The sequence below is a fragment of the Callorhinus ursinus genome, unplaced genomic scaffold (genome assembly GCF_003265705.2).
Source record: "Callorhinus ursinus isolate GAN/ISIS: 27379988/994484 unplaced genomic scaffold, GSC_fseal_2.0 scaffold38, whole genome shotgun sequence".
Taxonomy (NCBI): Eukaryota; Metazoa; Chordata; class Mammalia; order Carnivora; family Otariidae; genus Callorhinus; species Callorhinus ursinus.
In genome coordinates, this window is record NW_027397100.1 from 13130815 (window position 1) to 13147870 (window position 17056).

General features: G+C 48.6%; 1 protein-coding gene and 1 pseudogene across 4 annotated transcripts in view; one reads left to right on the top strand and one right to left on the bottom strand.

Annotated features, from left to right (window-relative positions):
• Window positions 1-307: 307 nt before the first annotated feature.
• Window positions 308-17056, bottom strand: part of ASXL1 (ASXL transcriptional regulator 1) — a 74336-nt gene continuing 57587 nt past the window's right edge. The window contains exons 4-13 of one of the 4 annotated variants that reach the window (XM_025875866.2): window positions 11101-11221; window positions 10927-11024; window positions 10286-10379; window positions 9673-9825; window positions 8231-8394; window positions 8039-8135; window positions 7204-7269; window positions 6582-6687; window positions 5667-6297; window positions 308-5131 (exon numbers count right to left, since the gene is read on the bottom strand). In XM_025875866.2, the coding sequence (XP_025731651.1) occupies window positions 2207-5131; window positions 5667-6297; window positions 6582-6687; window positions 7204-7269; window positions 8039-8135; window positions 8231-8394; window positions 9673-9825; window positions 10286-10379; window positions 10927-11024; window positions 11101-11221 (4455 nt within the window). In that variant the 3' untranslated portion in view covers window positions 308-2206. The remainder of the gene's footprint in view (window positions 5132-5666; window positions 6298-6581; window positions 6688-7203; window positions 7270-8038; window positions 8136-8230; window positions 8395-9672; window positions 9826-10285; window positions 10380-10926; window positions 11025-11100; window positions 11222-17056) is intronic. The other 3 variants (XM_073880581.1, XM_025875868.2, XM_025875872.2) reach the window with 3 other exon arrangements.
• Window positions 14025-15153, top strand: LOC141370553 (large ribosomal subunit protein eL32-like; annotated as a pseudogene).

Genomic DNA, 17056 nt, shown 5'->3' on the forward strand with positions numbered 1-17056 from the left:
ATCGCCAGCCGATCACCAGCCGTCAGCAATCTCTGGGGCAGCATGTCTCCACAGGGCAGCTGGGACGAGCACCGTCACCCTGCTCGTGAGACCTCCGCTCCCAGTGCATGCCACCATGCCCGGAGTCTACAGACCACCGAAACTGGCAAGTGGGCCCTCAGCACTAACCTCACAGAAGAAGAAGTTCTCGGCTTCCAGGCCGAGAACACGGACCCTGGAAGCAGGGTGAAGCGAGCTGGCTTCTGTGTTCCTGGCCTTCCTTCCCAGCCCAGCGGGGCGGCCACACAAGACGACTGAGACCACAAGCGCAGGCTGTACAGGTTTATTTTTCCAAAACCACAAGAGACATACAAGAGCAGTGCTTTCCCTGGGCAGCCCCACAGACCAGACCAGTTTCCACCTGTAGCCTAGAGGCTGCCAAAGGTCACAGCAGAAGGAAGAAGAGGATCTGCTCCCTGTCTTTGGTAAACAGACTCTGAAAGTTGACAACTCGGACTTGGCCAATACCACATTAACACCACCATGTGACTGCCATCTTCTCACCCATGCTTCCGACGACAAAAATGCCACAGTGGATGAAATGGGGGTCAGGGGAGAGGTCTTTCAGGTGAAACGAGACTTGCTGAGGTCACACCAATTTTCTACTTCACCCAGAAGCACTCACACAGGGAGACCAAAGTCAGAAAGGAGGGCTCTCGACTCTTTAACGAGTCGACGTGTAAGAAGTAAGGCAGGGGACGACAACTACGGAGACGTCTATGTGCTGGACGTGGGTTGGGGAGGGTGGGGAGAGGCAGGCAGCGGGCGTGGCCGTTTCTTCCCCAACCTGCTGTCAAAAGGACATCAGAGGGTCCCACATACTGCTGAAGGCGGGAACCCTGGAGCCAGATCTGGAAAGCCTGCGTGGGGCTGCCCAGGGCACTCACCCTTGACTCCAGAGCACTGCACACTGGTGGCGGTGATTCGTCACGTATGGCAGCGAGCGGCGAGCGGAAGGTGGGAAGAGCAGAGATGTGAGGGGCGAGACACGTCCGCTCGGCAGAGCACGGGCGGGCTGGCTGTGGCCCTGCAGGCCACGGCGGGTCCACTGGGCAACCATGACAGGGCACCGGGCCACGCGGCAGCTCGGACACGGGCGGAGAGAAGCACACCACTTTAATGCGATGACGCGGGAGACGGATAATAAGGGAGAGACACTCGTGTTCTCTGTACAATACATCCATTTACAGAATCAGCCAGTACTGTGTACAACATATAAATACATGATAAAACATTAGAGGTGCATAGAGCATACTTACAGAAGCCAAAAAGTTCACTTTATACATCCAAGGATAAAGAGTTAAAAATATAAAAATAAGAAACACACACTGCTTTGAAATGTAAAATGACTTTCACATACACAGGTGCGTGGAGATGCCCACTCCCATCGAGTCCAAAGTGACAGGGAGGGTGTCAAGCAGAGGAATTCACCTGCCAAACATCTGGACATCTGACTCACAAAGTCTACAGATGGCATTTTAAGAGGAAAGACAACCCTATGCCCGACCCCATTGTCCGAGCAAGTCTATTCAAGGTTCCAAAAGCTCCTGTGGGCCAGTGAACTGTACCGAGACAGAAAAGTCCCAAATTTGCTTCAGCAACAGAACCAAAGGTCAAACTGGCTCCTGTCAACTGAGAAGTGACTGTGACCCTGAGGTCAGCAGGTGCTTGGGCCCCCTGGTGGGCACTGCTGGGAGTGATTTTAACCCTGTCCTGGCTTCCCCAGCCATCGGCTCCCCCCGAGGGAGTAGCAGAAAGGGAAGAAGGCAGGGAGCGGGCGGTGGAAGACTGACATGCCTACTCAGTTCAGGTAGGTTAGTTCCCTTGATGGAGAACACAACCTTCTTTCTTCAGTTTCAAGTCCCTCTGGGTGTCAAGGCAGGCTCCCCACGCCACACCAGGCTCTGTCTGCATGAGAGCTCAAGCTGGCCAGCCGGCCTTGGGCAGCCCAGGGAGGTGCCTGGCAGGAAACCCCGCCAGCAGGCCCAGAAGAGGTGGTAAGTGACAGAGGGGCTTCAGCACTACAAATTTGAGGGAGGGGGCAAGAGTGCTCTTGCCTGGAGAAACAGAGTCTCTTATATCAATGATATCCTGTATATAGATGTAAGATCAATCATTATCAAAATACGCACACTAAATATACAACTTTTCCCATGGCCATAATTTATTATCTCACCACAAGGCACAATACACAGAGCTTTGAGGGTCCAATACAGTCATCGTGACAGAACGCACCACAGCCCTGACACATGATCATGGCTTTCAGGCTGCACGCACACTGGAGCGAGATGCTTTCCACCGTGCTGCTGTCAGTGAACATCTGCAAGGAAAGGGATGCGCTGTGGCTCGCACCAAAGTTTGCTTTGTGGCTCAGCTGCACCACACTCCCAGCAAGGCCTTTGGGAAAGGTGGGGGAGCTAGAGGAATAATTAAAGCTGGTGGAACTTAGCTGGAGTTTGGAAAGCTTCCCATAAAATGCCTGTTTGATATTGAGTTGGGAGGGGATGGAGGAAGGCTCCAGAGGCTGACCAGGCCCCTTCCCAGGCTCTCGGGGTAATTTCCAGAAGGGCAGGTCAAGGACAAAGGGCATCCCCTGCAAGTGATCCACTAGTTCCCGAGGACCAGGCCCAGTGGCGTTTCTGTTCTCGGCATTTGCCTTGAGAGGACCCCCCCCAAAAGTCTTCTCGCTCTTGATGCTGCCAACAGAGGCAGGCGGTGGCTTTGGAGCCCAGTCTTCCCTGGCGGTCTGTACCCCACCGGACACAGAGTTTTTGCTTGGCCCCAACTTCCGACTGGGAAAACCAGGAGGGGCATCAGCGGGCAGTGGCATTGGCTCTACGGGTCTGGGTTGCGGAAGGGCTGCAGCCTCATTCCTGGGGCCAAAGAGCTTCTTCCCTTGGCCTCCAGCACTGTTCTGATTACCCAGGGCCCGACCTATCTGATCGGGAGCCAAGGAGATTGCGTTTGAAGATGAGAAACAAGGGGCTCTCGAGGTAGTGAGATTTCCAGGACTTCTGCCTGGGGCAGCATTTGAATTACTGCACTGGGACATGTCACAGGCTTCCTTCTGATCTTCCGAACTAGCAGGAGAGAACCGCTCTTTGGAATCCACTTCTTCTACTTTCCCAGAGGCAGCCGTCAGCTCTGTCCCTGGATAGAGGGAGTCTAGACTTGTGACTGTCTTGGAAATCTTCTGGGGTGCTCCAGGAGCCTGGGTGGGCTCCAGCCTGGCAAGACCAGTGCTTGCTTCAAGGCTTTCAGGTAGAAGAGGCTCCTTTGAAGCTCTTAAAGAACGGGAGCTGCTCTTGCCAACTGCGCAACTGTTTTCTGCCAAATCCTGCAAAGATCCCACTCCCAGGGAGCCGCCAAGGCTCTGCTCTTTCATAAGGAGGAGACATGGGGATTCAGGTTTGCCGGTGACTTGGGCTGGAGGAAGAACCTTCTCTAGGGGCAAGTTACCCTGCAGCAACCGCATCACAAGTGGGTTAGTGGCCTCCACTGAGGACCCAGGCCTACCCAGAGACATGAACCTCGGCTGGTACTCGGTGCTGGCCAGCAGCAGGGAATCTGGAATCTTTTGGGGGACTGCACATACACGAGACACCCAGCTCTGAGGAGCAGCCATGCTGTCTGTCCTTGTAACCAGACTCTGGTCACCATTCACTTTGGAGAGTGAGGCAGAGTGGTTCCAACTGTGTTTCTCATCTGTGTCCACCACCAAGGCTCTCTTCACCACGGTGGCCTCATTGGGGTCAGCCTCGCTGTTGTCCTCAGACAGGTGGCCTTCATAGTCAGAAGCCGTGTCTGTGGACTCGCCATGAGGACTCAGGGCTTCAGAGTCTCCATTGATTTTCAACTTTCCACCTTCCACCTGTTTGCAGTCGCTACCAGTGCTGTCATCAGTGCTCCCTCGAGGTGGCACTGTCCAGAGCAAAGGGAAGTGGTTAGGGAGGCCTAGCCCCTCCCCAGCTGTCAACTCTCCAGGTAACGCAGGAATGAGGGGAGCAGCCTTCTCCCACTCTTCCACAGCCTGGGGCTCAACAGATGGGACATGTTCCCTAGAGTCTGGTCCAGGCTGTCCCACTGCCTCATCCTTTGACAAGCCAGGCACCCAAGGAGCAGCACCATCAGAGACCAGGGCCTCAGTTGTCAAGTCTTCTTGTCTAGTAGCACTTTCCCTTATGGATGGGCATGAGTCACCAAGTCCTAATTCCTCATCACACAGTCTATCCTGCAGGCAACCAGCCAATGGTGGTTCAGTGGGGGAACTAGGAGTCACATTCACAGGATCCTTCATGGTGGGGATACTGTCTTGGTCTCGAGCTTGGCCAGGTCCTCCTTCCAATACAACATCCCCCACTAGAGACTGCACAGGACAACCCTCTGGGGGAAGAGAGGATCCTCGATCCTCATCATCGCTTCCCAAGGAAGCGGTACCAGACTCGTGTTCAGTTCTAACATCTAGATGCAACGTACACTGCTCAACTGATCTCTCCGGGGCTGGGGTTTGGGAGGACAGTGGGGACAAAGCCTGACACGGCTGGTCCCCAGGGGGAGCAACGGGGAGTTGGGAGGCATCTTCCAGCCCACTTGTGAGGACATCTGGAACCCTCTGCCGTGCGCAGCTCTCCTCCTTTCTGAGAGCAATCAGGTCCTCTCTCCTGGCTCTGGACAGGGCAGTCCCAGCCTGGATATGCTCCCCATTCAGAGGACAAGGCGGCAGTAGTTGTGTTCGCTGTAGATCTGACGCACACTCTCCAGGGGTGCCCGGGGCTCCACTGGGCTCAGGGTGGCCACAGGCCTCACCACCATCACCACTGCCGCCGCCTCTGCCACCTCCCTCATCGGTGGCCCCGTCGCCACCTCCACCCGGGCCACCCCCCCCTCCGATGGCAGTGGTGGCCGCCTCTCGATGACAGTGGTGGCCTCTCGCCCCTCGGACTTGCAGAGCACGGGCTTTAATGTCTGCGAGGGTCCTGGCCCCAGTCCAGCCCCGGCAGGAGGACTCCGTGATGGGGACGATGCGGGGACATATCTGGTAAGTGGGCTGACCTTTAACCACCCAGGGTGGTTTGATACGTGAAAGTTGAATCTGCAAGAGAAGAATTGGAAAATAGTTTTAATTGACTGGGTGATCTGACCTAGGAACTGGACAGCTAAACCAAGATTTTAGTAGCTTAGGGGACACGGCCTCAAGAATCAAATAATTTCCTTTAAAAATGAAATAATGGCAGTAAAATGGCTGTCCGTGACACCACACCATTCTTAGACGACTCTGCTCTAGGGCTGTCATATGCCATGCTTCTAAATTTAATTTCTGGTGGGACTGTGTGAGTTACTGCACAAAGAATCTAACACCACCTAATAAAAGATTTAAAAGCCCCAAAGGATTCTGACCTCCAGAGAGAACTTCAACAGAGTGAACAAAGCAGCGAGGAAGAAAAGAACCTTATCCTCCTGACCATCAAGTCAGTCTCATGAATGGCTCTCTTGTACAGGGCTCTACACTCTCACGTAATTAACACAAGCGCCCAGAGCCTTCTGTCTCTGCAAAGGGGCTCTGCACATCTCCTGACCCTTGAAGGGAACCTGGCCCCAGGACAGCCAGGAATCAAACTGCCTCCTACCCGGATGGGCGGGACTTTGGGCTCCTCTTTGGTGGGCTGTGGCTTTTCGGCGTGAACACTTTCAATTGTGTTACGAAAGGACTGACGATCTTCAAGCCGGGGCTTCTTTTCGGGAAAGGATGCGGAGGCCGCCTGCTCAAAGGATTTCCTCTTCTGATCCTTGGGTTCCTGATCCGCAGTCTCCTGAGGCAAGCTGGGAATCCTGTCTGGAGACACGGAGGCACGTGCCAGGTCGCCTGGATCGGTCTGCGTCCGGGAAGCCACAGGCTGGGTCAGGAATTCAGTACTCTCTGGTTCGGGTGCTACAGAGGCCGTGTCAGGCAGATGAGGGCTGCCTGCCTCTGCTGAGTCGCTCTCAGCCTCCCCATCCTTGTAGAGGGGGATGTCTGGTGCCACAGACTGTGTGTCTTTAGTGACCCCTGCTTGTTCTGGCTCCTTTTTGTAGAGATTCCTTCTGGCTCTGGTTCGGAGATCTGGCCGAGAGCGTTTCTTAAAATGCCCATCTCGCTGCCGGGTGGCTGGACCACGCTGTGGCCGTGCTGATTCTCCTGGGACATGCAAGTCATTCTTGATGTCAGCCTCCTCATGGCCCACCTTCTGATGCAATGACTCTTCTTTGGTCAAACCCAATCTGCAAACCAAACTCACAGCATCAGTTACAGGGCAAAGAGGGCATGCCTATTTTATTGTAGCTGTTAGGTATCTCAGAACAAAATAAATCTGTGTGCTACATAGCACTAACCATAGAAAAATGTATGTTAGCTTTCCTATGCAACAGCATTAAGCTTAACAAGCCGGGCAAGCCACCACAGCCAACCTGTTCTCACCCCACGTGCTGGCATGCACGACTCGGACAGCATCTGTCTCTCTGCCCCCCAAAGCCCAGACCAGGACCCGCAGCACCGAGGGCCTTACTTCTGTCCATAGTAGTCTTCAAAGAACTTTTCTTTCCACTGTTCTACCTTCTTTTCCTTCTCCATTTCCTGTCGGATCCTGACTTGCATCTCATGAGTGAATTCACCTAAAGAGAAATAAAAGCTTTTGGAGTGTGTGCATTCAGGATACTAAGGTCTGTCTTATGGAAAGCCAAATCTTGCAATTCCACCACATCAGGACTTCTCAAAATACACATGACGTTGGTGGGTGTGGAGCTCTTTTTTCTTTTAACCCTATCTCCTTCACACTCATTCCTGTCTCCTCCAGAGCCACATCATGCTCATGGTCATGAAAGAACACGTCCATGATGAGGGAAATTTACTTTTCCCTCGGATAATCAGTCTTCAACAACAAGCAACACAACTGATCAAAAAAGCAAAACAGAAACAAATAAACAAGAGAACCATTCTTACTCCCTGGGCAGAAAAAGGTTAACAGACCAGGCCTGATGGCTTATTCTTGGAAAGGCCTGCTTACAAGGCTGGCCTTTGGCTGACATCTGGGAGCTTGGATTTCAGGAGGGTTCCCACCCCCATAAATGACATGAATGGCTCACTGTGCCTAAACTGTTTATGCAAACAAGATGGTTTATGGCGAGCACCTGCTTTCCTTCGGGGAATCTGGAATCTGGTTATGTGCCAGGCAGAGGCTTCCCACACGATCAGTTCTGAGTAAAAAAAAAAAACCTGGGTACCGAGTCTCTAACAAGCTTCCCCAGCAGATTACATTTCACACGTGCTGTCACAACTCACTGCTGGGAGAACTGTGCACATCCTGTGTGACTCCTCTGGGAGAGGACACTGGAAGCTTGCGCCTGGTTTCCCTGGACCTCACCCCAAGCGTCTTTTCCCTTTGCTGACTTTGCTCTGTATTCCTTCACTGTGATCAATCACAGCCATGAGTACAACTGCAGGAGGAGTCCTGTGAGGCCTCCTAGTGAATCATCAAACCTAGAGGGAGTCTTAAGGACCTCCCAGCACACTCCCCACGTAGCTTCCCCATAAAGTTATATTAAGAGAAGCTGACAATCACTCCACCCCAACTGGCAACGTCTAAAAAGACAGAGCACCCAGTAGAACTCAACGTGTAAGTCAATGCCACGGCACACTCTCCTCCACCCATCTAGACAACACCAGCATTCCTGGAAAGACCAGGAGTTTAGACCTCTAATGATGATGAGGTGATGCAGGTGGAGACATACACTCAAACAGCAAAAGCCCAAACACTCTGTACCTTCTTTAAAGCTACAGAGCACATTAACACCCACCACATTCATCGGTATTGTGAGGAAAGCCTGCCTTATACTAAATATCCCTTGGGCGGGGGAAGGGGGGGAGGAAAGAGGCACAAAATGAATGTCTGGATTTTAAACACCAAGGACAGGTGACACCACACATGGCAGGTACCACTCAAGCAGTCTGAGAACATCCACTCACCATCAGCCAGGCGTTCCCGCCAGCTCTGGGCCGCGTGAGTGAAAAACTCGTTATTCAGTGCACTGCTGCTGAGACGCAAGAGGCCATCTGTCCCCACCTAGAAGGATCAGGGTGGAAAGCACAATAAAGAAACTCAGAAAGGGAACCGAAGCCCACCCAGAGAGAGTCAAAGAGGTGGCTACCCATCTGCACCTGTCTGTCCACTTCAGGCAGGAGGAAGAGGAGCTGCTGCTGGAAGTGGGCTGGCAGGGCATGGAAGGTCCGAGAGTTTATCAGGGCCCGGAGGTTGGTGTTGACAAGAATGGACCCAGGCGTCTCAAAATCTATCTCTTCCCCTCTGTTGCGCTTCATCTGACCTGTGATTTTGAAGCAGCAAGAAGCAAGGTATAGATTTTCAGCTTTTCAAAGAAAAACAGCAAATGCCAACTGAGGGATAAATTTTAGTGGCAGCACCCGAACTACCCAGAACTTATCTGGTCCACATCCACACATCCAATCCACCCTAACCTACACGTCACAATTATTCTGTCCAGGTTACTGTCATTGCCATCAAACCCAAGAGAACACTTGGGCCTACATCCTCTCAGAGAAGACTCTGTACCATGCTGTGACACAGGCTGAAGAGGACACTCTTCCCAAAGAAAAGCAGGGAGGGGGCAGGTTGTGAGCTTCCCTCCAAAGTTGGAGAACAGGCTCCACAAAGCCAGCTGGAGAAACGATGGAAGCTGTCTAAAAGCGCATCTAGTTAGTATACTACAGAAAACTCTGCAGGAGCGTTCCCTGAACGGGATGGAGAGCTATGATCTCCACACAGAAAGGTACTAGGCTGTTTAAAGCCACTGAGATGTCAATCTCTCTCTCTCACAAAAACCTCCACAAAAGTTACTTTTATTTGAAAAAAATCACTAAGAATAGAGACCTATGAGACCTTAAGGTTAAGCACTGCTGATGAGTTGGAAAAGCAGCAAGACAGCAAACCCAATTCCCATTTGGGCAATGGTTTATTCTAATTTTCAGAAGCCAAGGCTAGTCTTCTTAATGGTTTCATGTGGCCTAGCTACAAATAACCAGCATGTGGGCTTTAAGAAATAAATCCTGAACTAGCAAACAGCATACTGGCCTTGCAAATCGCCCTACTGAGGGGTGGGAGGAGCATGCTACTGAATTTGCTTGCAACCTCAAATTCAACACAGGCTTCCTTCCACTCAACGTTATGACTAGGCTAGAAAAAAGGGTGCCTGACCGGAACTTTGGATGTTAAGAACAAAAGTGACAGGATGCTACTGAAGAAAGAAAATGGATGCTGGAATTCTTCACTGATAATCTCAGAAGCAATTTTCACTCACCCAAACACTAAGCAGTACCAAGGGAGGCACAGGCCATGCCCTTACGGGGACATACAAGGAACAATGTGGCACCATCTCTGCCCACAAGTTCCCTCACAGTCTAGCAGAGAAGATCTACATGTGAAATAACCAAATTACAAGGTAAGAAACAAACAAAAAAACAGAGGGCCACCCAAGAAGTCAAAATAAACTGGTAAAGGAAGCGGGACAGAAGATTTTCCTCTTCTTAGCACTAAGGCCTGCAGGGGCCCCCCTTACAGGCAGAGAAATGAGTGCCGAGCCACTCACCTGTGGCCGGCTTCCGGAAGCCTCTCAGGAGCGGGGCAGGGTCCCGGGCGACCTCGGCCTGGCCACGAGTGGCAGCGCTGCCCAGGGCCAGAGAGCCGCTGCTGCTGCTGGACGGGCTGCCGCTCTCGCCATCGGCGTGGCGGCCCGAGAACCCTGAAGGCACAGCATTCCACTGGTCAAAAGCATCACCCGCCGCGCCCAGGGCTCTCAGACAAGCTCACTTCTCCCAGCTCTCCCTGAGACACTGCCCGCAATAGCGGGTGCTTCCGTGGCCCAACCCTGGGCTGTCAGACATCACCACCTCACGGTCTGGCTTGACATTATCCCGTAAGAACGCCAAACCGCCATCTTAGTTTGCACAGCACTGCACCTTTACTGAGCACCTGCACACTCCTTCATCGGACCCTCACGCTGCCCTGCGAGGCCAAGGGTGGTGTGCACGGCAGAGCCCAGCACTGGAACCTAGCTCAGGCCTCACCACCACGGCGTGCTGCCCACCAGGAGGCCCTCCTGGCTCCACAGGCACCGCGCCACCTAGGTCAGACACTGCTGCCAGAGCGGGGCAGGCCCCAAGACCTGAGGAAGGAGCATCACATCACAAGTTTGCACGTACCTGACGCCGATTCCACGTGGGCCCCGTTTACCTTCAGAGGAGTCAGGACAACTCGTGGCAGCATCACCCCAGTCTTTTTCTTTTGCTTGTTTGCCTAGATGCCCAAGGGATTACAAAAGGAACCTGAATCACCCGCAGGGCCACAAGAGTGGTCCCTCTCCACCCTGTCTCCACCGTTTGCTACAACGGAGTTCATATTCAACCAGCTCAGGTGGGTAACGGTGGGAGCAGCACGAACTCATGTTACTAAGCCAGGTGCTGGCCCCTGTGCCAAACACCACCCCAAGCAGAATGGAATGTATGGTCACCCTGTTTTATAGATAAGGAATTTGCCCAAAGTCCCAAAGCTAGCAAGCTGCAGGGCCACTGTTCCAAGTGCTGACTCCCAAGCTCGCGTGCCCCCCACTCTGCACTGTGCTATCCAAGTTCCCTGTTTGTCGAAAGTAGGAGTGAAACTATCCATCTGTGGTAATGAAGAAAAACCAACCACTCTGCTCTCAGATCCACTGCCCACTTGTAACTGTACTAACAGGTGGAGACCACACTGATTTGCTCCACTCTACCGACATGTTAGCTGCAGGGGCAGAGTCTCATACGTGGGCTTACCTACCCCCAGCCTAGCCACCGACTCTCCTCCCTACCTGTGAGGAAGCCCTGTAGCTGTCCCTGGGATTGGAAAGAGGCCGACTTTGAGATTCTGCAGAACAAGATGCATTCGATGACGTTTCATCAAGAGAAACTGGCAGAGAGGGAAACAAAGGTTAGTCTCCAGCAGCTGCCTGTGGCTCTCGGCCCATCCTGTGATGAGTACTTACCGTCGTTTTCACCGCTCACAGTGCTGGCTTCGTTAGACCCACAGCTCTCCACGTCGGCTGTGTCCTCCGGCTCTTCTCCCTCCACTGCAGCCGGACTGCGGGACCACTGCAGGGCGTCCTTCTGTGACAGCAAGGCACAACTCAGGTGAGCAAAACCCGACAGATCCTACAGACACAGCAGTCACTCCTAAACATGCACTGCTTTAGGAGAAGAGAGATTTAGAATACTGGTAAGTTCCTAACCCTTTCTAACTGACCTCTTTCTCCGCAAGTTCTTTTCATATGTACATCACAAAAGTTAGATATAATTTCGCATTCAGTCCACTCAGTAAATATTTATGGGGCACCTCCTATAAGCTACACCATGCTAGTTCCGGGGGGGAGGGGCAGGAGGGGCAGAATAAGAGGGAATTGGGGCCCTGCCCCCAAGGAGCTCAACTGAGTAAGAAAGGAAATCAAATTTCTTACAATACAAAGCACAGCAACAGAGGCACAGAGAGAGCTGTGGCAGTCCGGAAGAGGGGGCAACTAACTCAGTGAGCTGGAGGAACGAGGGCATGGAGCTAAGGCCTGCAAGGAGATGTGCTGCTTAAGCTGAGTTTTAAAAGAAGTTAGCTAGCAGGTGGATGGCTTGGCAGTAGCAGACAGGAGGGAGTTCTAGATAATGGGATGAGCAAATGTGAAAGAACATTCCAAATGCAAGGCAACTGCAGATTAAGCAGGGGGACTAGGTGCATGAGGGTCAAGAGTAAACAGCCGGGCCGATGGTGAGACACTGTGCTGAGGGACTAAGATTCTGTCTGCGAGGCCCGGGAAAGTGCCGGCAACCTAAACTGGAAAATGGAGGAAAGCAGGCAAGAGCGCAGGAGAGTGGAGGAGAGCGGAGGAGAGCGCCACTCCAGATTTCATCTCCTAATGGAGGCTCCTTTCAATGGGCTCTGTGGCAGTCTGAGTTCAACTCCACTCATTCCCAGGCAAAACCAAGGGGCCACCTCCCACCTCACAATCAGAAAGGACTCTGAATGAATACTGGGGGGTGGGAAAGGAGAAGCAAGAGGTAAGTCAGGGTAAGGATGTCTTCTTTAATAAAGTGTGTAAAGAAGAGTTGTTAAAGTCATGATTCTACCTCTTACAAACACACCAGGAACTTATAAAGGAAATCTACAAAATTCTAACTCATCAATTTCATGGGTCCCATGATCCACTATATTAAATCTTCATCAATTTACTGTCATTAATTTAAGCCCAAATCATGCTGATTTAAATTAATAAAAAGAAAATGGCTTTTTAGATCTTTACCTCTTCTCCTACCACTGTAACTGTTCCTCAGAATCAAAAGCTAAAGAATATTTTTAGTATTAACCTTGGAATTATGCTTAGTGGCTGCCATGTGCACAGAATGATGCAACAAACTAGTTCTTCGAGTTTCAGGAGCAAACTAAAATACAATACTCATTAATGAATAGACAAAGAACTCCAGTTCTGGCGAGGGTGGGGGCATCACGCCCACACTGTCGGTGAGAGTGAAAATGGTCTCAAAAGGTTCATGTAGAGTGGCAGAGTACACTGTAAGTGAAAATCTAAAAAGCTCTTAGGCCAACACTTCCATTTCTAAGACTTACACAGGACATGAAAAGCATTAATCCCTAAAAGGAGAAAGTCAATCAATGGAACTACATTAAAATTAAGATCCTCTGTTCTGCACAAGACACCATTAACGGAATTAAAAGGACAAGCTACTGAAAGTTGGAGAAGGGATCGGCAACTCATATAACCGATAAAGATCTTGTATCTAAATTACATAAATCAGTAAGAAAAAGGAAACCCAGGAAGAGAATAGGCAAAAGACTATGAATTAAGCACTGCACCAAACAGGATATCGAAATGGCCGATACTCACACATAAACCTGTCTAACTTCACTAACAATAAGGAAAACACATTATAATGCAAATTAAGCCACAAGGAGAAATCACCACATCCATAAGAATGGCTAAAATTAAAGTTTAACAATACCAAGTAGTGCTGAGGATGAGAAACAGGTACACTGAAAATGGATCCAACCATCTGAGAACAGTTTGGCATTATTTGCCACATTATCCTACAACCCAGCAATGTCAGTCCTACATTTGGATTCCCTAGAGAAATACATGTGCGCGTGCACACACACACACACACACACACACACACACACACACCATGAAGCACACCCAGTGTTCACGGCAGCGACATCTGTAAAACCTGCACTGTACACAGCCGAAGTGCCCACCATCAGTAGAATCAAAATATGGAAGCATACAATAAAGAATGAACTACACAATATAGGTGAATCTGAAAAACAAAATGTTGAATGAAAGAAGTCAGACACAAAAGAATGCATACTATAATGACTCCCTCTGTAAGAAGTTCAAAAACAGGCAAAACTACACTACACTGTTGGGGGATGCAAACACAGCTGGGACTCAATAAAGATATGCAAGAAAAGAACTTTGAAACAGAATAGTAGCTACCTTTAAGGGGAAGGGAGCTGTGAGTGGGAAAGTGTACTGGGGGCTGCTGGCTGCCAGCTACACTCCAAGACTTGATCTAAGTGGCAGGTACGAGGGTGTTTACTTTATGACATTTATTAAGCTGAACATTTATGTTGCACGTCTTTTACATTTTTACAAGAAAAAAGTTTTAAAACAAAAAACAATTCCAGAATTTCCAGCAAGGAACACTACTGTGGACAGTTATTTGAAGTAAAACTGTAAAATATTTAATGAGAAATGCTGATGACGCACCAAGTGAATTAAGCAGTTAAATTTACACGTTATGATTACATCATCTATTTAAAAAGAAATAGCATGTGAGCATGTGTGCGCAGACAAAAGACAAGAGACACTCCTCGCGTGTGTTAGCCATCGCACCTCTAGGTGGCAGAGTTGTGAGGACTTTCTTTTTGATTTGTGGTATTTTCTACAATTAGCATGTATTGTTTTTTGTGATCAAAAATATGACATTTAAAAAATTATAATGCTAAATCCTACTTTGACAGCTAAGTCACTAAAAGCGAATTTCCTTCCTCTAGGTCCCAGAGTCTAGGGGAACCTAGTGTTGATTACAAATCTCATTATTAAACAGAAATACTGCCCACTTGTTTGCAATTCAAACTACTACCCCAAATTTCCAAAGCCATGTATCAAACAAAACATTTAAGAAAATGAAAGCAAGATTTGCAATTCTAATTCTGCCTTTTTAAAGATCATTAATCTCTCCATGTAAACTTCAGACATCTGATATCATAAATTTCCAAACATTAACTGTAGCCATCTGAAAAAACAATGAAACGGGCTACTGAGAATTATAGGCATCAGATAATATGCTCTCAGACTCAAGACTTTAATTTTTTTGCAAGGATATTTTCTATCAAGAAACGTTTTTTCAGCTCTCTTCCTCGGCGCTGCCGGCGGAGGTGGCAGCCATCGGTTACTGGGCATCATGGCTGCCCTCAGACCTCTGGTGAAGCCCAAGATCGTTAAAAAGAGGACCAAGAAGTTCATCCGGCACCAGTCAGACTGCTATGTCAATATTAAGCACAACTGGCGGAAACCCAGAGGCACTGACAATAGGGTGCGCAGAAGATTCAAGGGCCAGATCTCGATGCCCAACGTTGGTTACGGAGCAACAAGAAAACAAAGCACGTGTTGCCCGTTGGCTTCTGGAAGTTCCTAGTCCACAACGTCAAGGAGCTTGAAGTGCTGCTGATGTGCAACAAATCTTACTGTGCAGAGACTACTCACAATGTCTCCTCCAAGAACCGCAAAGCTATTGTGGAAAGAGCACCCCAGCTGGCAATCAGAGTCACCAACCGCAACGCCAGGCTGCGCAGTGAAGAAAATGAATAGACAGCTTGTTGTGCACGTCGTATTTGTGCTAATAAAACAGTAAAACTACAAAAAAAAACTTTAAAAAAAATTAACAGGTAATGAGTGATCCTTTGCTGAAACCGGATTTAAAATGTTAATGAAAGACAATACTGGGGTATTTAAATGTGACTGCATAGTAGATATAGAAGGGTTGCAATAATGTTGAATTTCCTGAGTGTGATATACATTGCCCTTATACAGGGGAATGCCCTTGGATCAATGTATAACCCTTGTGTCCTTTTGCTTACTTTTAAAATGAAGTATAACTTACATAGAGTAAAACTCTGATGAGTTTGACAAATGCTTACCAAGATACAGAAAATGTCCAACATCCCTAAAAGGCCCTCTGTGCCCATTCCTAGTCAACCCTGACTCTACAATGCCCTCCCACCCCACTGAGACGATTGTTCTTATCTCTATCACGAAAAATCACTTTTGCCTATTCATGGCCTTCATGGAAATGGAATCATACAGTCTCTACTCTTGGGTCAGTCTAATGTTGATGAAATTCATCCCTGTTGCTGCAGTCATCAGTAGTCCATTATACATTACTACAGCATAGTATTCATATAGATAACCATGTGCTTACCTAGTCTCCTATTGGAGGACACCTGTATTATTTCCAGATTTGGGCTATTATGAATACAAAGCTACTATGAACATTCTTGCAGACACCTTTTTCTGGTTTTCATCTCTCATGTGTAAATATTTAGGAACAGAATTGCTGGGTTTGGGATGAATGAATGCTTAGTTAAAACAAACAAGAAAACAACTTCCAGACATTTCCAAACATTTCCACTCCCAGCAGCACTGTATGGAGTTCCAGATGCTTCAAATCCTCATCATATGGTGTTGTCAATCTTACTTTAAGTCATGCTAGCAGATGCAGTTAGGTACCTCACAGGAGTTTTACTTTTCATTTTTCTGATGACTAAAGATATTGAATACTTTTTTATATGCTTACTGGCCATTCTCTTATCTTCCTTTTTGAAGTGTCCAAGTCTTTTACGCATCTTTAAACTGAGTCATTTGTCTTTTTATTATAGTTGCAGGAGTTCTTTGTTCTGGATCCTTTTAAATACTGATCATGGGCATGTGTTACTTTTACAAACAAATACATTTTAAACACTTTCTTTGGAAATAATTTTGTATTTACAGAAAAGCTGGAAGAGTAAAAGCAGCACAAAGAATACTTGCCTATACTTTTTACCCAAATTCACCTCCTAACACAAATAAGTGTTCTTAAAATACACGAAGTATATTAGTTTGGCAAGGCAACTATAGCTAATGATGAAAATACTACTACTAATAAATAAATAAACCTGAATATTTTCCCCTAAGTCAGATTTTTTTTAAAGATTTTATTTCTAAGTAATCTCTACACCCAACACGGGTCTCAAATTTACAATCCCAAGATCAAAAGTCACATGTTCTACTGACTGAGCCAGCTAGGCATCCCAAGTCAGACTTATTTTTTTAAAATAGCATTTTTTAAAAGATTTTATTCAACAGAGAGAGAGAGCACAAGTGGGGAGCGGCAGGCAGGAGAGGCATGGGGCTCGATACCAGGACCCCAGGATCATGACCTGAGCCTAAGGCAGAAGGAAGATGCTTAAATGAGCCACCCAGGTGCCCCCCCAAGTCAGATATTTAAAAATAAATAAATAAATAAAAGGCACTGTGAATATAACAAGCCCCAAACATGAATAAAATAGAACACTAAAATTTCTTTTTTCACTTTTTTAAATATTTTATTTATTTGAGAGAGAGAATGAGATAGAGCATGAGAGAGGGGAGGGTCAGAGGGAGAAGCAGACTCCCTGCTCAGCAGGGACCCCTATGCAGGACTCGATCCCAGGACTCCAGGGTCATGACCTGAGTCAAAGGCAGTCGCTTAACCAACTGAGTCACCCAGGCACCCCTAGAACACTAAAATTTCAACTGACGAAATTTCAACTGCCCAAGATTAGGTTCTGAACTGGAAAAACAGATAAACAAATCCCAGGTATGCCTTTTCTTTCTTTGTAGATCTGATAAACACTTCCTGAGC